The sequence below is a fragment of the Acanthopagrus latus genome, chromosome 9, assembly GCF_904848185.1.
Source record: "Acanthopagrus latus isolate v.2019 chromosome 9, fAcaLat1.1, whole genome shotgun sequence".
Classification (NCBI taxonomy): Eukaryota; Metazoa; Chordata; class Actinopteri; order Spariformes; family Sparidae; genus Acanthopagrus; species Acanthopagrus latus.
The window spans coordinates 13943063-13964789 of NC_051047.1; the positions used below are offsets into that span (position 1 = coordinate 13943063).

Here is a 21727-nt window from a genome sequence, read left to right on the forward strand (position 1 = left end):
CTCAGACACTGCGTCTTTTGTGAACACTCTATAAGTAGTGCCACCAGAAATGGTTGAAGAAACATCATTTTAACAGAACGAGTAAAGTTGACTTATTGAAAGCCACAGATTCTCCTGTGAATTTCAATTCTGGTGGAGATGGCAACATTTCTAAAGATATCGGAAATGTCGGAATTCATTTTGGGCCCATGTGTATAAAATGAAGAACAAGACATCCAGAACATTTCCATTTGATGACTTGGTATACAGAGAATGGACTTTTAACAAAGAACATACATTATGTTACATTATGCTGTCAGGAACTGTTGAATGAAATAATTCCTCTGACCTTTTCACTCTAACTTTGCATCATAATGAATAAAGGTTTGTCAGTCCCACCAGCTAACAGGGCCAGTTAGCTCATCGGCAAACTGAGCTAATTGCTAGCAGCAGCAGCTGCAACAGAAGGTAGCTGCAGCAAAGCGTACAGTGAGCAGTAGTTAGCGGTAAGTCTGACGCTGCCCTATATAGTTTTGGAGCTCACTTTGAATCCTGGCCATTTCCTACAAATAACAACTTTAATTATCCCAAAACTAACTGACTAAAGGAAATACTGAACATAATGTTGATTACATTTCTTTATTCACCAATAATTCTAAAACAAATTCAACTTACTGTTATACTTTTGGAACAGTTTAGACAAACTGGGCAATAACAGTACTCTCACACAGGAAAGCATACCCTCCTGCTCAGACAAAATGACTTGAATCACATCTCTTCATTGAAATAAGAAAAGACAAGATAAGATAAAAGATAAGTTAATCCTCTACTGGCTCCATAACATGGATGGCGTGGCTGTGACTCAGGGGGTAGAGCCAGCGCCTCGCTATCGGATGGTTGCTGGTTCGATTCTCCTGTAACTAACATGCTGACTTGTGTACTTAATGTGCTGACTGTCTACTTAACGTGCTGACTTGTTTGTGTCTCTGTACAACTACTTCGTGTGCCTTCAACTCCCCCCTGGGAACAATTCAAGTTTTTTTTTTTTTTTTTTTTTAAATTGAATTGGTCTGCATGTTGAAGTGTCCCAAACTGCTCCTGATGTGCCGGTCAGCACCTTGCATGGCAGCCACCGCCATCACTGTATGAACGTATGTATGAATTGCTGTAAGTCGCTTTGGACAAAAACGTCTGCTAGATGTCTAAAATGTAAATATAGAGCATTAATTCAAACAGTAATAATGAATTAGTAGAAATGCAGTAAGAACAATGAAAAACAGTAGACATCAGATAGAAATGAAAAATATTTACCCCATTGTACATTAAAGGCATGTTGCTTGTGATTGCTTTATTTAGAAGAGAATCTGTAACGCAGACATCGCTTCATTGTACAGGGTCACATTCACGCACCGTGGGGGAGTGACTGCTCTGTAACGTGTGCCGCGTGTTGTTCCAGCCGCCGCCGCTAGATGGTGCTGCTGCGCCGCGCCGCGCCGCGCCGCCGCTCAGAAGGTGGAGGTGCTGCACCTCCTTCATTGTCTGAGTGAAGGCACCGGGAGCGGATCCGCTGCTCGCTCCAGTGTAATCCCGTCTCTCTCCCCGGCTCACTCGCTCAGTCGTCCGCCATGGCGACCGCAGAAAGCCTCTTCACCGGCACCAGCAGCATCTAAAAAAAAAAAAAGAAAAACTCCGACTGGGCGTCTTTATTTATTTATTTTTGCACCGCTGGACGTGGATGTATAACACCTCCTTCTGTGCTCGGGAAACACATACGTCTGTGGATAAAGCGTGCGATTTCTAGATAAGGGGGGTAAGTACGGCGCCGGCCAAGTCCCTCTCCCCGTGTGCGTTAGTGTGTGTCAGTGTGCTCCTAAGGGAAGTGGTTCAACTTGTTTGAGGGGATTAGCGTTAAGTCTTTGGGAGTATCTTTTGCCGTGTTGTTTTGTGATCCTGTGGATTTCGAGGGGAGGAGGAAGGAAGAGGGTGAAGAACTGTGGCTCTGCGCGGAAGGAAAAAAAAAAAAATAATGTTACTCTGAGTCTGCAGCCACCGGACTGTCCTCTTCGTCCTCCAGTGACGGGTTGCATCGCACAGATACATAAACCTCCCAGCTCCGGGTGGACGCGTGCAGACGCCGCAGTCGCTGATGTGAATGCTCCATGTCTCTCTCAGTCTGTGTGTGTGTGTGTGTGTGTGTGTGTGTGTGTGTGTGTGTGTGTGTGTGTGTGTGTGACATTTAAAACCATCTCAAGTGTGCGGGGTTTTTTTTTTCTTCTATCTGTCACTTAGTTTTTTCCACAGGCTGTCCATGTGAGTCCAGGGCGGCGGTGCGTTCACGTCACATCTACTGTTATACTACGATAATGTCCTGAGGATCACAGCAGCCTGCTCTATTAACCCACATTACATGATTGGTGTGAACACACTACCAGGCTGTGTGAGGTGGGAAGACCTCACCTCACCATTTTTTTCCCCCCTGCTCTGACAGAAGCCCTTTAACGACAGCCAGGCTCTGGTTTCAACATGCATGCATCCTGTTGGTTGTCATTCTTTTCCACTTAATAGACAGCATGTCACAGTGCCAATAACACGGTGGGAACTAAAAAAGTGATTCATGCAAAGCGTTGCCACACCCAGGTATCAGTGTGTGTTGCAGTGGAAATTGAGCTCTTTTTGTGTGTGTGTGTGTTGTTGCTGTGAAGCTTGCCTCAGGTAGAACACATCTGGCCTTATCAGCCCACCCCCACCCCCACCCTCTGGCCATTCAGCTGTCACTAAAGGATTCCAGCTGTGCCATGTTGGGCCCCTGCACACAGAGGAGCCACTGTTGCAGCCCCGGAGTCTCTTGCGAGCCAGCAGTCACAGCTCAATGTTGCACACTTGTGGGGAATTTCAAGCAAACAAGTTCAAAGGCAGGGCGGTTTACCCTGAGAAACACTCAGGAGGCTGTAAATGTCCCCCGGGCGCTGTGAAAGTGGGCGACTGTGCTTTATATGCGGCCCTCTGGCCCCCACTGGAACCAGCCACACAGCTGGTGGCTGTTCCGTGTGTTTGTCCGGAGCCCCCGAGTATTCAGAGGAGCACTGGTTGATAAGTGATCCCCGGTGCTCGGGAGGGTACATGTCGGCTGGGATAATCACCGTCTCAACTCTTTCACTGTCCTCTGTTTCGCTGCCGCTTTGTTTGAAGAGTGTCCGGTTACGCGGCGTGCATGCGCGGGTCACACAAGCCACGAATTTTACAGACTCGGCATGAGACACTCGGCAATAATCAAGGCGAGGGTGGCTGAGTGATGACGGAGCGAGGATCAGATGTCATAAATGACTGGACTTGAATTGAAAAACGGGCCTGTTTCCATTCACGCCCCCCCGCCCCTCTATGACTGAGGTTAGTCTGGTTTTCGTCAGCCCAAGGGAGTGTTAGTCAGCTGGAGCGCTCTCTAAACACGTTTGGGGTTGAATGGCTTTTTATCAAACCTGAGTCCACTTGTCGGATCCAAGTCCTTAGTTTTGTTCGTAGCCCTAACCCTAACCAAAACTAAAACTAGGATAAAGTATGACGAGGCAGGAGCACAAAAGAACCCGATGCACTTAACACATCTGGGTATTTTGGAACCAGCCATCAGAACAGTCTTAGCCAACAGCGGTAAAATTATCATGATTCATCGACAGAAAATTGGTCGCCAGGAATGTGGACGATCAATTTGCTTGTTCCAGCTTCCAAAATAGGGAGATTTGCTGCTCTTTCCTGTCACACGTCACTGAAAAATGTGCTATCTGTGTGTCTTGGTCAGTTAAAAACAAGCAATGTGAAGACCTCAACTTACAATTCAAGGCTCCGGGGTGCGATTATTGTGGGTAGCATGCACCCATAAAGACCAACAGCAATTTCCTTGGCACCTTTGCACCGGATATGCAGCAGGTCAGATTAAAAAAAAATTTAGCCTATGAGAAACACCAGCTGGGGGTGTGGACAGTCATCTATGAACAAAGCCAATGTCATTTATTTTACATAACTGGTTAAGAAATTAAATAAAATGGTGTCATTCGTCACACCCAAATTTTGTGCTGTCGCTCCAAAATGAAGTAGTTAAGCCACACCAGGGAGAGAAGTTTAGTGTGGAGCCCTGCAATTTATTAATTAGAGACTAATAATTAATATCTGAAGAAAATAACTGACGATTAAATCAATGATGAAAGCAGTTGTTCTTCATAGCCCTGCTTGATGCCTGTAGTGTGCACTTTTTTTTTTTTTTTCACAAGCATCAGTCAGACCACCATCAGACAGAACTCTGTACGTCCACTGTCCTTGGCCTACATTCTCCATCCACTCTGCTGGATTACATTCTCCACTCTCTTCGAAAATGCCTTATTCAGCTTTCAGCTTAAACTTGGCAGCAGTCGTTCACCTCTGCGGCGGCTGAACAACTGCCCACTGGCCTCAGCGCTCTGATGAACCACTTGGTGAGGTCTCAGGATGACATCAGCCTGCTGGAATGTGCAATGAAGAGAGAATTAAGCAGGAGGACAGCAGGGCCTTGGGGGATCTGGCTGCATACACACATTTGGGGGAGGTGGGTTGGATAGTTGTCTGTGAGTGTGTCAACCCAGAGTCCACGATTTGTCCAAACACACACAGTCCCCACCACCTGGGACAAACACTGCCACAGTGTCACTCTGCACATTATTCCAGAGTTTGATTTGAATATCCGAGGGGACCCTCAAGTGTAAGATGTGGCAGGGCAGCGCTGCTTCCCAGCGTTCGCGACCAGACATACCCCCGTCCTGTCAGATCACCTCAAGGGCTGACACCACCATTTATTCCAGTCATTAACCATCACTTTTGGCCAAGATTTTCACAAGTCCACCCAATTGTTTTAGTTGTGTGTACTCATTACTTTTAAACAAGCTGTTTCAACCATGTATCTGTTACTTTTAGCTTTTAGCCTTGTTGCAATCAGAGTGGGGGTTTCTAGAAAGACTTCACCTACTTTCAAGGTGCATGGAGATGGTAAAGAAGTCAAAAAGCTTCAGCAACACTTTGAGTACATAGGACAACATTATTAGACAGACGTGTTTTGGCTTGCGGCCTTCATCAGGGAGATAATATGTGAGGCTTTACCATCTTTGCTGTGTTATTAAAGGAGAACTATTATGTTTTTTCAAATTTTGCTCCCCTTCCTTCAGTGGTTTATATGTTCTTGTGCATGTAAAAGGTCTTGATAATCAAAAAGGTCAAAGTCCGCACGAACAGAAACCCCTGTCTCCCACATAAAACACTGCTCCTGAAATGCCTCGTCATTAGTCCCGCCTTTAATTCTGTGACATTGTGACATCACATTAATGTCATCATGTCTCACCTTTGCATAATTTCTACCTAGTGGCTAGCTCAGCAATTAAGAACTGATTTAGCATAGCTGCTCTGATGTTGTTAGCAGTAATTGGTCAGGTGTGTGTGAGCTGACCAATCAGAGGCCTTATTCAGGAGGCGGGGCCTTTAAGAGACAGGAGAAGGAGACAGAGGGGGACGTCCTCAAATGTCCAGTTTAGTCTATAACCTGAAGATATTCAGTTTACTGACTCTGGATTCAGAGAATTGTTTGATTATCAAAAGAGTTTTCGATTCATGTAATAGTTCCCAACAAATCAATAAGTTAGTGCAGCTGTAATGATCCCTGTTACTGTTTTTTACATTTTGCTCTCTGACTACACTTACCATTCAGTCCACATCTCCTGCAATGTCCTTATAGATAAACCATGATGCCCTTGAGACCTATTAAAACCTAACTAAGTATATATGTCCATGTGTCGTTGGCTCTAATGCTTCACTTTTACGACTTCCCGAATCAATTATCATTGTATTGACCCTTTGATTTTACAATCAGGCCTCCTGATTAGTTTGTCAGATCACATTAGGGCTGCTTGATTTGTACTTTGAAATCAGGGACATGCTTGGATCTTTTTTTCCTTACAGTAATTGGTTCTCCCACAGGCAACAATTACCAGCCATTAGTGGCGAGTGCAAATACTGCATTTGCAAATACTCCATGAGTGTGACACAGAAGGTTGTGCAGTCTGTCCTCTGGGACCTGATTGGATTCATTGTATTTCACCTGCTGAGGGTGGTTTTTTTTTCCGGCTCTGACACATTTTTATAACTCGGTTGCTATATTTTGCATCTTGCCTTTGTCCCCCTGACTTTCCTCTCTTGGCTTCTGTACAGGCTGGGCAGTGAGCATTTCAGTGCATCATGGCAGAGCCAGACCCAGAGCCAATGGCCTCTGGAGCAGGCCAGCGTCTTGGAGCCCCGGAGACTCTTGGCATCAGTACGCTGGACCCCGGGCACAGACCCCCGGCCATGCCCCCTGGACGACATGTCACCATCAGGGTCCGCATGTTGGACGACACAGAGGAGCTCTTTGACATCTCGGTAAGTCGTTAAAGCCTGCTCGCCCAGGCGCGTTTCTTGATGGGAATACTAATGTCGTATTGGGACTCTTCATTATTGCACAGTGGCCAAGAAGCATCTCCCGTTTTTCATCATAGCAGCAGCAGCAGTCTGGTAACAGGTTGGCATGGCAACTGCATGATGTTAAATTGTTGAATGCATGGATGGAAACTGGAGGGATCTTTTTTTGTAATGTCAGGGTTCCTCCAGTTAATGGCGGTGCTATTTATTCACTGCTTCCTAATCTCCCAAACTGTCTCAAACCTGTTCTACAGCTGTCATCTGTGACAACACGTTTTTTTTTTCTCCCTCCGCTGTGCCCTCCTGATGACATATCAGGATATTGTTTGGAAACCACAGACGCCATGGTATTTCACAGCTCTTTCCCACATTATTGTGTTGATGACGTGTGGGAATCCTCGAGCTTTCTGAGATAATGCGGTGAGAGCAGGCAGGTTATAGAACAGACAACAACACTTCATGTCTTTGAATGAAAAGAGCTCCCGTTTGGATTCCATTCATAATAACAGGATTTAGTGGATTAACTTTCTCATCACAGAGATCTATATTTAGACATTCTAGCCTAAGCCATTAGCACAGATTATGGAAAAGTCAAGTTTTAAAATTAGATTCTGATTTAAATGCTGAATAAAGGTGTATTAAAGCTCCAAAAACTGATTGCAGATATTCCATCTCTTATAATTTGGAAATCATAACAAATGCATGTTATGCTCTCAACTTTATTAGGGATAAGTCCGGCAACAAAGTATATTTATCTTAATAAGAAAGCACATGAAAAACTCCTGTGCAAAAGCCAAAATAGTCTGTTCCTTTGTGCCACAGAACTCCATTATTGGCTGACAAGATTTAAAGGGGCAGGTTTGGTCAAAATTACTCCTTAATTCAAGGGGTAAGAAGTGAAAATATTCCAGCTCCATGGGTGCGCTGTAAATCGCCTCCATACCAGGCGTGTTTTCTCTGCTTGGCTGCTGAGCCTCGTTTCCCATGGTGACTCCCCCCTGTGATCAGAGGTTGCGGTTCTGGCAAACTCAGGTCAGTTAATACGGCCACAAGCTCCACAGCCAATTGAGCTAATTAACTAACAGATGCTAGCTACAGTCAGAGATAGCACAGTAAATAGTAAGTAGTATTTTGAGATACCTTTTTAATTCTTGCCATATCTTACAAATTACACCTTTAATAACAGTCCACCCAACATGCAATGTGCTGCTGCCATGAATACTCACCAATCCATTTAATGTGTATAACTCCCTGTCTGAAAATAGTCCCCAACAAAGAAATTGTGTCCTCCAGTTGGAGTAACATTTGCTACAAACTAGCTGCCCATCTGATTTATCAAATTACTGAGCCTGCTGTTTTAAAATCAAATTACATGCTGGAGACCCATTTCAAAAGATTCAAGTCTTCATTAGCAACCAGTGACTTGAGGCCACAGACAAAGTGGGTTGGTAAGTCATAACATATTTAGAAACAGACCGGTGCAGGATTGGTTTTGGTGTTTTTGTTGGATACGCTGAGAGAAAGAAAAACCTCAAATAACACCGGCACTATCCTTTAAGACCGATGAGATACATGGCACACTTTCCCCCAGCATTCCTCCGAAAATGTGGTGTTTTGGAAAGGTGTCCTCAGTCCTTGATTTAATGATAGAAACATGGGGTGGAGTAAGAGAAAAGACTGTTATTTGTCTCAGAATAGAAAAAGCAGCCTCATTCTGTGACCGCAGTCCTTCCTGCCTGGATGAGATGAACGAGATGAGTAGATAGAGGAAAGTGGGAAGTGGTGACGGAGGGAAACAGATACAGCGGCAGCCGCAGAGGACTCGTTTAATGTGTATGAATGGGGCTCGGCGTTCGAGCTGCTGAGCTTTACTGACAGCTAGTGAACGTGTAGCGTGGGGTGGATGTGTCCTTCTGCCTGTTTCCCAAGGCAGCATGGGTAAATGTTGCTTCTAAAGAGGGCAGCTGAGCGGCCTGTGCATGCCTGCTAATCTTTCCAGTGGTATCATGTGTTGTACTTAATGCTTAAGGACGACTTGATTCTCACAGTGAGGTCCTCTTTGATTACCCTGATTTAACCCAGATTATTTATGTCTGTTTGGGATTAAGTGAAACATCAAAGGCTCATTTTGCTTTTAGATTCTCGAGAATGTTCAGATCGCTCAGTACGCGGTTTTTAAGACTGCAAGTGTGTGTGCTGCATCTGCTTTTGGATGTGTCTTTTGTCAGGTTAGAGCAATCAGCCGGGCGATGCCTACATCTGATACGAGAGGTAGAGCAGGTGAGGAAGGGATTTTATTCAGCCTGCTTCAGGGCTCGTAATCTGTAAAAACCTGCAGCGAAACCCGGCACTCCAAGGCTCTCTGAGGAGATATCAACCTCGGTTTTGTAAGCACACAGTAGATTTTAATGGAGTTTTAGTGTTCAGTGTTTAAGGCCGCTCTACCCTCCGAAGAATACACACACTGATGCTTTGTGCTTTTTGACATGATACATTTGTATGTACGACAGGTCTGATCTCGCCCCGTCTCTTTAGCTGTCTGTATCTTCGCTTTTCCTCTTGTGTCAGCTTTCATACAGTTTGATACACATGCAGAGATCATGAAACAAAATCACTGCCATGAGAATAAAAAAAAGCACTGTGGGGAGATAGTCCTGTTGTGTGTTTGATCACATGTGTGCCAGTGCAAATGACAAGGCCCTGGCCCTGCAGGCACTAAGGCACGACCCCAGGAAACATACTCAAAGTGCGCTCTTATGCACTGGTAGAGGCAGTAAACCTCAGTCCTCATGGGGGGGATATATTTTTTTAATATTTTCTGCTGCATTCCTGTCTGAACAAAGAGGTTACACGCTTTCGAACACTGCATTTGCAATATGATTCACAATTGTGTTGAAATGTTCATTTTAGCGTATAGAACTATTAAAATCAGGATAACGTGACGTTTGTTGGAGTCTCCACTGAACAGCAGCGTTTCCTTACATCTGGAGAGCAAGATCTGTAGGCCAGGCCGTCTCTTGCAGCACTACGCTAGTTCATTATAATGTTGTCACACATTTTACCTTCGTCAAAAAATTGCAGCTCCCGTGATTTTGAGATTGCACTCGGCCATATTGCTATTTCAATAACATTCCAGTAATTGTGCAGCCCTACTGACCCGAGACGTCGCTGTCCGTTGATTGGTCAACACTTCTTGGCAAAGAACTCGATGTACAAAGGCGTAAAAGCTCTGAAGTAACATTTTACCAAGCTTTCTCCTCCTTTTTTTGGCAGTGCAGTATTTTTCCTCACTGCCTGCAGCCCTTTCTCAAACAAAGCTTGTCTTCTTGTTGTCATAAACGGCTAGATAACCCGAAGAAAGACCATGAAACATCTGATGTCCTCCATTGTGTTCTTTACATCCCTTTTGTTTAAGGTGTCGCATTAGATATGATGTCACGCTGCTTACATGGTTGATGCGCCTTTTACCGTCCATGCACAACCCAGCCTCCATTTACAGCGAGAGTAGCAGATCTTGGGGTTACGTACGGGTCAGGTGAGGGCTTCAAGGGTACTCCACCGAAAGTCCTCGGTGGGAATGCGTCTTAAATTGTCCATCTTGGGGACACAGCAGGGTGACGGTGAGCTAGAGGCTTTTATCACTGCAGCAGAAATGAGCTGAAGATGCTGCTCAGGAGAGAGTAACAAAAGGCCCCTGCTAACAGAAAGCTTTATTCATGCTCAATTTAACACGCATCATGTCCTTTGTCTCAAGTCAGCACTTGAGATAAAAATCTCAGTGGGCTTGGTATTGTTTTCGCCCAGAGGTGTCCCAAGGAGTACATTTTCCTCAGTCATCGACTCCGGGTGGAAAGATCTGTTATCTTCTCAACAGAAAAAACAAAGCAAAACAGGGAACATGCTCGAGTTTTTGTATCGAGGTCATTGTCACAATCGCTCTGGAAAGATATCTTTTCCTATTTACTGGGTGCTTGGAGCCTCTAACGACAGAAGGGGTATATGATCACATTGAGGCCCGTTTGAAGCTACAGAGGACTACAAAAATGTGATCTGGCAAGTGTGTTTGGCGGTTAGGGGTGAGTTGCTGAACTTTAGCCATAATTAAATTTTGTTTACATCAGTTACACCCAAAAAAACTCTCTGTTTATTTGGTCCAGCTCAGATCCTGCTGATATTAATCTCTCCCCTGCAGCAGCGAAGCGAGATAACTGAATGGTCTACAAAGCACGTTTGTCAAGCAATTATCTACTCTTTTATTTCCCAGCGAACAGGATACAGTTTGGCTCGAGGAGTGACTGTTTATTTCAGGTGTTTTTTTATAGTCAAACTGACTCTAGGCGGGAGTGTTTTGTGTCTCTTTAAGAAAACCGAAAAAAAAAATAACATCTAACGTCATCCTGTAAGTGATACCTAAAGCTTCAGTTCCTGCTCCTCTGGTTCAGTGGGGGTAAGTTTCCACCTCAGCGGACAGAATATCAGATGGTTGAGAAACAAAAAGGGGCCTTCTAGCCATCTCGTGGGTCACATACCATGCTGTGGCCTACTTAGCACTCTGGCTGTGAACACACTTGTGTTGATGTTGATGATGTTTGGCTGCGCAAACCTGGACGACTGTAGACCGGCACTGATTAAACAAGCACACCGAAATAATGGCCTTCCTGTGCTTCTTACATTGGACTACGTTCGAATTAAGACAGTTTGCTTTATGTCCGTCTTTGCTCGTGCAGGGTTCAGTGGGGCAGGAAATCCAGAGTGTGGCGCTCCGTCTGTCTCGCAGTCCTCAGGCTAACATACAGCGACGCTGTCTGTGCTGATGTTTTGACGTTTATGTTTGATGATGGCTGGTGGAGGCTCTGCAGAAGTTTGTCTGCGAAAGATCGCGATGGTAGCATGGATTTAGGGTTTAGGAGAGGGGGGATGGGACGATGGAGACGGAGGAGGGAGGAGAGTCATGTTCATTCCTGTGAATGAAGGCAGCAGTCAGGCTCCATTAGACAAACCTTACTGCTGGAATACTAACGAATACACCCTAACATGCACTGTTCCACTTCCAAGTTTAACACCGACATTAGCAACGCAGGAGCTCGGCATTAGAAATTCAGACACAGCTCTGTCTCTCTCTCTCATGTTGCACTGCTCCCTCTGCTCTCCCTGTCGAACCATAATGAGCCACTGAGGACTGCAGTCCGTCCTCTCCAGCCATCGCTTTGTCCAGTGCCGTCATGGTACGGCCGGCTTTTTAAAAGGCTACCGTGCAGAGAAAATTCTTCAATTCATTAATTACAGAACCCTTCATCTCTTGGCATTTTAATTTGCTTTCCATATGAGATTTTTTTTTACACAACGCAGTCTCATTAGACTGCAATATATTGCTTTTGCTTCCCTAATTGGAGATTAAGTCTACAGCAAATTAATACGCAAGCACAAGTAAAACACATTTTTAGCCAAGCTCGGCTGGACCGTCACGACAGTCCAAGCTAGAGCACCTCAACAAATGTTAGATGGATAACATGAACATTTATGGCTCCCTGAGGATGAATATGAATGACTTTTGTGATCCCCTGACTTTTCCTGTACTGCCAACACATTTCGTCGCCCTCATTGGTTGTTTGTCAGTTTAATTGCATCCAGAGGCATTTCGGTCTGAGCCGCTCGTTCATAATGCCCTTTTGAGAGAGGGAAAATTAAATTCAATCAAATAAATCAAATAAAAATCTAAATTTGTCTAATATTCTTAAGATGTGATTGAATATAATGACATTCCCATGAGCCACGAACAGTTGAGTGTGTTGGTATCAGCTTTTAACCTAACACACCGCTGTTCTTGAGGGCAGACTCCAGGAACCACCAGCATGGATTTTTAGGCCCAAAGACTCTCAGTCCTGTTTCAGACCGCAAAGCTTCAAGATATTGTTGTTGTTGTCAGCAGCAGAACAACAAGTAGAGTGTTCTCAGCATTGTTTTCTGACCACAGCTTGGAGTAGGTGGGGAGCATCAGAGCCGTAGGTGGGGGTGTTGATACTCTCAGCATCAGCTTGTGATCAGCGAGTTCAGGTTATCAAATCAGTGGAGAAAGATTATCCTATTTTTGGACACTGCTTCTGGCTGTTTGGACTCGAATGATCCATCATTATAACTGATAGTACTGATCGGTCCAAAGATACTAGAAAACAGCGAAGCCCACATCACTCTGCAGGATGAGTACATGTGCAACGTGAAGCCCTCTCCTCGTCCTGGCATGCGGCACGTCTGCGGTCGACCCATGCACTCACAATCTTATTAGCTACAGAGTTCATGTGACAGGGTGTAATTCATCTCTTACTGGGAAGCTGACCGCGCTGTCCATGATCTCAATGCATCATTCCCATCGCTGGATCCATAGTTTATTAGAACCATTTCCAACATTTGTCACAGCAGAGCAGATACAGAGGCATGCACTTAGTGAGATACGAGATCGCCTACGTCTGTGACAAGCATTTTTCAACCTATTTTGGGCCACAGAAAAGGCTTCTGAGGCTCAAGGAGATGTTGTTGTTGTTGTTTTATCTTTTCCCCATGCCGTATCTGAAGCATTTTCACAGCTAGAGAAACCAGGGCAGCATGGACCACCCGGTCTAAAGTGGGCCACACCATAAATGGAAAGACCTGCCTGCGACTGGTGTGAGAAAGACTCTCACACCAGTCCAGAGGGTTTATCATCATCCCACCACCATCGCTGTTCTTTCCTCCATAAGCTGTCACCCATTCATTGTGATGGGAAGCAATTAGAAGAGCTCCAGTGCGCCTTGTTGTCAGCTGAATGTCGATGAGGTCCCGACTTAATGAGTAGAAACATGATGAAGGGCTTCTTTCAGCTCTGTCTTCAGCAGCTTCTGTACAGTTGTTCAGCGACCAGCAGAGTGAAGGCCGAACTGGGAAGATTCTGCTCTGTTACTACCTGCGGATCAATGAACAGATGAACCACCCATAACCCACCTTCGGTTATTCTTAGTGGTGTTTAATAGCTACGTTTTAAGCTCAGATCTGAATACCAATGGCTTAATTAATTGAACTGACTAATGCTCTGCATACTGATCAGAGTGCTTATTAAATGTGACATTTACGGTATGGTCTTTAGCATTCAATACAATGGATTCATTACAGGAAGCTGTGTGTCAGTTATGTTTCCATTAAGGTTGTCACTATACCAGGATTGTAAACTTTGATCCATTAATATTAATATTAATTTAAAAAATCAAAACGATACTCGATTATTCTTTCAATACCGAAAACTTAATCATAGGCACACAAATAAGATTGTTGTTTTCTTTCATTTTATTACCAACCTACACACAGTGTTCACACTGAACACATAGCAACACATTTGTAATGATGCTCATATCTGTGTATCCTTGCTTGAAAATCAGTGTGTTTTTACAACAAGTGTAGATATGGTGTTGTGTTATGGCAAAAGTTTCGAAGTATCAGTACTTTTTACAATTTTGGTTTCATACTCACATTATGAAGAATCTCAGTTTCTGTCAGAATCCATGAATCATCAGTTATAGTATTTCAAAGTGCGGCAAGTTACACTTGACACAAAGGAGCCAAGACTGATGCTACCAGGACTAATTAGTTGAATAATCAGTCAGTTAGTTCAGTTCATTGGTTACAATTTTGTGATTCCATAATTTTAGGTTTGTGGTTTGGACGATTATTTCTTTTCATCATAAACTGAGTATTTGGTTTTGGAATGTACGTCAAATGGAAAGCTGTTTTATCCCATCACTTATTATGCTGGGAATTTTTCACATTTTACTGACCAGATAATTAGTCAATTAAATGAGAAAATTCATTTCAGATTAGTCGTTTTTCACTAAAAACCCTTCCTTGCTGAGAATCAGGTTAGAAGTTCAAATACACTCCTGTACGGTAAAGACGAAGCTACAGCTAGCAACCACTTAGCTTAGCTTAGTTTAAATACTGGAAACAAGAAATACAATTACCCTGGACGGTGTAAAGGCTGGAGTGCAGCAACAATGCCAGCAAAATTAGATTTGGTTGGAACTTGCTCTGGCATTAAAATGTCTAAATCCTCTAAATGAAAAGGTAACTGCTGCTAGCTTTTTTAGGGTCATTCTGTTAGCGACCTAGTCAGCGTTAGCCTAGCTTTAGCCTGTAGCTAGCTAGCTTGGAGTTTGTTGTTTGTTTTCTGTAGGGACGGGGGTTTTGAAAATGGTGACACACAACCTGCCACCAGCTGCCCATTTCAGGTGTATACCTACAAATCTACATCAGTAAATCCACTAGTTTGTGTAGTGCAGAAGGCTACAAACTTGATTCACATCCAAACCATGTATTTTTAGGTTATCACTCATCGATGTCCACTTCCACTAGATTTTTGCAACAGATTGTGCACACAGGAGGGAAATCACTCCCTGTCAGTGCTCATTTGCTAAGCCGAATATTCAATACAGCAACACAGGCTCAGTCACATGTATGTGACTCTACAACACTGCCTCTGCGCAGTGGCGAGACAGGTCAGCGTATGTGAAATTCAAGCCACGTATTATTTGTGGCCATTACGGACCACCAAAGGCTCCCAGCGTCTCACGTTTCATGTTGTGCATTTTCAAATCCGACACGTCAACTGTAAAGTTAAGTCGGAGCTCAGAGTGAGGAAACCGGTCTCGTTCCTGGAGCGGTGTGCTAAATCCTGTTAAACTCCGGAGCTGTGGTGGGGACACGGTCTGCTTCCCCAGCCTCGCGGCGCTTTAGAGGGGGTGGGCAGAGCTGACAGAGTTGGTGGTTGAATGATTTGGCCACGGAGGATGATTTGGCACCAATATTTCCTGATGAGCTGTCATTGGCTGGACGTGAATACAAATGGGATTTGATTGGCTGTTAGGGCATTCGGCAGAATCAGGCAAGCAGCTCTGCAGCCCGATGCGACGACTCCAACGCTCTCCTACCTTTAACACCATGTCAATGAGTTTTCTAAACCCATTACTGTCACTCCACAGTCTCTAATTCCAGTCACGCACGAGTAACAGTAACATCTATTTAAATTAGCTGTGCTGTGACTGTGCCATTCCCTCTAATGCCGGTGGTCATTTTTAGATTTATAAAGTGGGGCTGTGTTGTGAAGAGGGATTTTTTTAAAACGGAGCAAACTGGTAGGAAGATGTGAGGAGATGGTGACCATGGCAATCGTCCCCCCCCCCCCCTTAAAGCAAGCCTGTCTTTACAGAGAGTTGTGAATGAAAAGATTGTTTGAGACAGTGTGCAGATAAATAGCGCCTCTCTGATTTTTATCTCCCATGTCACCCCGAGAACGTGTTTGCAGACTGACTGGGGACACAATCAGAGAGAGGCCTTGATGCAGCGCGGAGGCTGGGAATTACTAGCATCCAGACATCTGATGTTTGTCACTGCTGTCTTGTCTGCTAACATATCACATTTGTTCACTTTTGGGAGCCTTAAAATAGAAACATTTCCTGCGTCTGTTCTTGAAGACTGCTCCCTCCCGACGGCATTGCTCCAGCCCTCTTAAATCTGTTGTTCTCTCTGTTATTCTCTGTGGCCTCCTGCCACGGAAAGGAATCATTTGTCGTTCATCATCCCTCCCTCCGCTGGCAGAAAGCACCTCGTCGGCGCGACTGCCTCGGCCTTTGAGCCGCGGCATATATTCCCCCCCATTCCCCGAGGTGCCGGTTTGGATCCGCGTGCGTGGCTATGAATTTCAGCACTACACAAGTTCATCTCTCAGAGGCCACGTGGGATCGCGCCGGCCTTATGTGTGGGTTGCCATGGCTACACATAGAGGTGGATGAGGAGCGTCTGAGCCGTGCTGCAGAGTTCTGTCTTCCACTGATATGTGCCGTGCCAGAGAGGAGGGAAGGAGGGAGGGAGGGAGGTCTCCATGCAGAGCATTAATGTGGCTGAATTTCAATAAGACGGCTTAAAAGGGACCCCCCACCTCTGCTGAGTCCTTAACAGTTCTTAGAAGTGTTTACACAATTGCGAAAATTCTCTACAGTAGAGTATACGGCAAGACTTAAAGAAGTGTTTTTTATAGAGAGATGGACGCCACGAGTGGAGGTAATGGAGGAACGTTGGGATTGGTTACTAATGGATCATATACTTGGTAAGGAAGTAGACTGCAGTTGATATCTGAAGTTGGAAGATTTAGGAGGGTCTATTGGCAGACATGTAATATAGCATTCATAATAACGCTTATATTAGTGTACAATCAGCTGAAACTAAGATCCCTGTATCTTTTCGCTACTCTACAATGAGCCTTTGATATCTACAGTGGGGTGGATCCTCATGGCGGAGTCCACCATGTTTCTACAGTAGCCCACAACAGACACCGAGAGCCTCTCTCAGTTTTGCATTTTTAGTAGTGGTGGTAGACGATTAGTTTCAACCTGCCACCACACTGCTAGATGCCCATAAGTCCTACACCGCTCTGGACCTTTAAATGCTGAATTACACTAAAATTATGAAATTTCCTGAACTTTCTTGACTGCTTTAGTTGTAATACTCTCAATTACCCACCTAGTCATTATATCCACAATACTAATGATAATTTATGGAAACCCTCATTGTGTTAATATTATGTGAAAGTCTCATCAGTCATCCATGAAATACTGTCACAATATCGATAACGAGATGTATGATTAAAAAGACTGCGATATTTGATTTCGTTGCACAGTCTTGCCATTTATGAAGTGCTCTGTCTTGCCTCGCCTTTCACTTTCTTTCTCCCGTCTGTTTTCTCTCTCCCAGCATCGTTATCCCCTGTTTTTTGTCGGCATAGCGTTTTGTCTAGAGTCACTCGAAAGGCGCACCTTGCATTTGGATTATTTTTCTTCCGCCCTCGACTCCCCTGTCGTAACAGCAGGCGAGCCGCTTGTGGAGGTAGCCTGTACCTGATGTTGCCCATCAAAATCAACATGCGGCGAGTGACATGGCAACAACCAGGCGTTACCTACAAGTTTGTGCAAAACAACGGTATAAGTAGGCAGGCATTTAATAGGATAGAGCGCGCCACAATCAGTGAGGAGGGATGTGACACCGGAGAGCTTCCTCTGTGTCTGTCTGCACAGCATGTGTGATTGACAGTAGACAGGAGTGAGAAAACGAGGGCAGATTTTCACCCAAATAAATAATATACATAAATGATAAAAAGGCCAGCGAAGTAAAGCATATGTGTGGGAGACGCCGGGAGAGCTTCTGTCTAACCCATGTTTCATTTCATTTTGATGCATTTGTCTTATTTACAGTGGTTATTTTTCAGTGTTGTTGTTATTATTTCAATTTGTTTTGATTTGCTTTACATGTTTCCCTGCTGAATTATTCAACGGGAATAAAGAAAGACAAATATTGTAACCCCTTGTGAAAGAAACTGTCAACCTGTGCGGAAGTATTTTTGATGTGAAAGAGAATTCGAGAGTTCACCAAATAAACAATCAGTTTCAGAAGTGAGCGTAGCGCACGAGCATGTGGATGCGCCGCTGCACACCAATTATGAGTAACGTATTCATGAGACGCAGCCGACCTCGCTGCTTGCGAGTTTCTTTTTTTGTATTCTGATCCCTTGGCTTTAAATATGACTGACAAAGAGTTTGGAGGGGATTATTAGCTTGTCTTGGTTTCACTGCTGATTGACCCAGTTTCCCTGAAAGATGGCTTTACATTTTGGGTGGCGAGGGTTTTTGGGGGGGGAGGGGGTCATACGCTTGATGTCAACATAAACATATAAATGGAGGATTTGTGTGCTGCCGTAGAGACTGTGCTGTGGTCTCGGCAGATCACACATGCAGTAAGAAGATGAAAGCGCTTTTTTTTTTTAGGTTTTCCAACTGGTGAATGAGCCACAAATAAATGTGTCCGTGGCATTGATGCGCCTTGCATCATTCTTGCACCGAACGACTGTCTTCTGCCAGAAAGGGAAAAACTCTCATACTTTCCTCACATGAACTCTGAACCCCTGGTTGCCTTTCTCTCATGGCATGAAATTGAAATCCCGCAGCGGGATGGGGAGTGCTGGGATGAGGGGTCGGTGGTGGTTTTGTTTTCCCACGTACAGCCATCGTCCTCCCTCGCATCCCGAAATGTAATTGGGTCGTGGAGAGTGAGAGACAGGAGAGAGGAGCGACAGTGGGAATAAACTGGTGGCTGCTGGGGAAGAATACTAACGTACCGTGGGATGCCTGAAATCACACACTTTCACCAGAGTCATAGAGATAAACGGCATTTTCATCTGATCGATGTGTTGAGTCGTTAATTTCAGTGATTCCCGATGTATCTGAAAAAAGACAGTGGGAGTAGTTCAACTAATATTAGAAAGATTTGATTATAAAAGCAATAGAATGAAATCCCTGTATTTGTGTTTAGGTGGTGAATACACTTAGTATAGTGTATTCATTAGATAGTAAGTCAGTGTTGATCTTTAGTATCTCTATTTTACTGCAAAAACCAGGAACCTTCCAGCTACGACGGACCAACTGCACAGGACAAACCTGAGTGTCCCTACTGCAAACCTAAATAAGAGCTCAAGCCTAAACATCCACAGTGTAGGATCACTCTGTCTGCCGTGGATTTGAGTGCAGCCGTGGACCCACCACAGCTGGTGTATTGTCTCCTCATCAGAGTCTATCAAACAATTTCATGATTTTACAGGTCTATGATGGAGTCACTGAGCATATCAGATAGGGGCTTTTTCTCGCAGCATTTTGGCCCAGGCTTTCCCAGGTTGCAAGCCTATTCTTCACGGCTTGCTGAATTTGGATACCCATCATGCATCTGTTAGGAATGTGCATAACCAAACAGTGTGATTCCCCTAAGCAATATTTGTTGCATATTTCCTGTGAGGGATACTTCAACCAAAAGAAAAAAACACTGTCAGAGGGGAGGGGGGGATTTCTACTGCAGGGATGTGAGCAATTGACCATTGTTTAAATGGTAAATTCTTCCATCATATGTCACCTCTCCAATTTTTCCATAAAAAACAAGCAAACAGACCAAGTAGCACAAAAGAAACTGATTTACAAGGCGTCTTTCATGCTTGTTTCCTGGAAGGACAGACTGAACCAGCTCAGAACAGCAGATGAAAGCTGTCACTAACGCTGTCGGGTCATGTCTGATAACATTATGCCGCGCTGCCTTTCTATACTGTGCACAGGTGCTTTGGGAAAAGCGATGCCTTTATAATAAGTCTTGTTCCTATGGTAACCAAGACGGATGTGTCTCTGTGGAAGATCCCCGTGTTTGTTTGGTTCAGACGGCAGCGGAGTCGACTCTATCTGCTCGTGTGACCACTTGTCAATTCACAAAGAGAAAGCATGAGGCGAAATGCAAACACAACCTGTGATCTCTTTGTGGGTGATTTTGTGACTGATGCATGGAGGTGGATCCTCTGGCTCTTCATGCCCGTACACATACATTATTCCATTGAGCGTTGCCCTTTGATGGCAGCGTTCTGATCCTTTCATTAAGCTCTTGAACTGTGGCGCTGCATCCCACTGACTTAATAGCGGCAGGGTAGGCAGACATCACAGTCCGTGGTGGGTGTGGCGGCGGTGCTGCTCCTAGCTAGCCTCCACTCTCTCCCCCTGTTCAATGAATTATGAATTTCTCATTGGGATTCAGCAGGCTAATTAACATGTCAGACCCGACTAGCGGCGTGGTATCATGGGATTTATCCTTATCCTGCGGTGCCTTATTTTACCGCGGGGTGCTCCAGCTTCACCTCTCCATCTCCCGAGCAGCCCTCTTATCAGTCAGGAAGGTGTGCTGCTGCTGCTGCTGCTGCTGCTGCACCACATACGCTGCTCTTCTTTTTCTCATGTTATTTCCCTCCATGCTTCATAGGTAATTAAAAGCAGAAATCGCTGCCTTTTCAACCCCTCGGTTGTTTTTTCAGTCAGTGCCGCGATGAAGTCAAACGCTGGACGTGTTGCGTATCAGAATTCCTCTCAGCTGTACCTGCGCAGCTGCCTCCCACTGCTGCCTGGCAGTAATTGAATTTGGGGTCTCTCGGGCAGATGGAGGAGATGTGTGGGAGGGAGAGTGAGCATGAATGAAGAGGGAGGGACATAAGAGATTGTGTGGAGGAAGAGAAATCTCATACCAGTAGCCCCAGCTGCGCACATGCCTGCTGGCAGAGGTATTGACCCGACAACACACGCCCCCCCTTCTCCCCTTCATTATAAAAGTGGGAACTGTTGCATAAGATACCACAGAGGATCGCAAACGAGACAATTTTCTTCTGTCCCCGGGGCAACTCGCAGAAAAGCCCAGCTAAGTTTTTTTTTGCGCTTTCTCCTCTTTCCAGGCGTGTTGAGGCTCCTCAGAGCTTTAGTGTGGGCATCCACACTGTTGATCTTTTCTCTGCCTGCCTCCATTGATAAGTGATGCGCGGAAGTCCAGCGCTCAAAGAATCAAAAGCTCTGTCAACGGGGGCCAGTGTGGGAATGCCCCTTAATAGATATCAAAGGATTTCTCCCAGGGGACATCCGCTCTCACACAGCCAGTGGGGGGGGGGGTTGGTCTGTTTCAGGGGGCATTTCAGGTCTCTTGAGTGTCTCAGCAGCAGCAAATGAGTTTCAGAGCTTCAGAGTATCTGTCAGGGTAAGGGCTCGCAGAATAGATGGCTGTAGCAGGCTGTCGTCAAAGTCATAATGATTCCTTTCTCTTTCGTGTCCTTGCGAGGTGCATAAGCTGAAAGAAGAGGGTCGGCCATGTTTAAGTGCTGACAAGCTGAACAAACTGTAGCTCACATTACAATTAAAGATGATTATGTTTCTTTTCAAAGGGGCGCTATTTGGTTTTGGAGAAGATATTTAATCTCAGGAATTTAATTTTTGCCTATAACTGAATAAACAAGCTGTTGTCAGAGGAAAATAAGCTCCCCAGAACACTGTTTGTTTATATTTGGCGGACCCTGTCACCTTTCTAGATTCAAAGTAAAACAGACCATCAGTATAAAATACAACATTTTGCCTTTTTTTTTTTGAGAGCAGTGGCATTGGGATTTAATTGTCTTGTTTTCCTCTTACAGTCTAGCTGGAGACACGGGTCTTGTGGTTCCACTCGCTTTATTTCATTTGAACCCATTACATAGTAATGTTGTCTGGGTGCTCAGTTGACCTCCTTTAAACAGCGAGGCAGCATGGAGGCATTTAGCCAAACAGATATATTCGGTTAGGGTAATTACACTGCTCGGACGACTGTGATGTAAGTGAAGTGATTACGCGGGACAGTCAAATGTGAACCATGTGGTTCAGATAAGATT

At 44.8% G+C, this 21727-nt stretch overlaps 1 protein-coding gene across 1 annotated transcript in view; it reads left to right on the forward strand.

Moving 5' to 3' along the window:
* The first annotated feature begins 1531 nt into the window (after positions 1 to 1531).
* Positions 1532 to 21727, forward strand: part of LOC119026173 (FERM, ARHGEF and pleckstrin domain-containing protein 1) — a 65125-nt gene continuing 44929 nt past the window's right edge. Inside the window, exons 1-2 of the mRNA XM_037110335.1 lie at positions 1532 to 1789; positions 6202 to 6408. Of these exons, the coding sequence (XP_036966230.1) occupies positions 6229 to 6408 (180 nt within the window). The 5' untranslated portion in view covers positions 1532 to 1789; positions 6202 to 6228. The remainder of the gene's footprint in view (positions 1790 to 6201; positions 6409 to 21727) is intronic.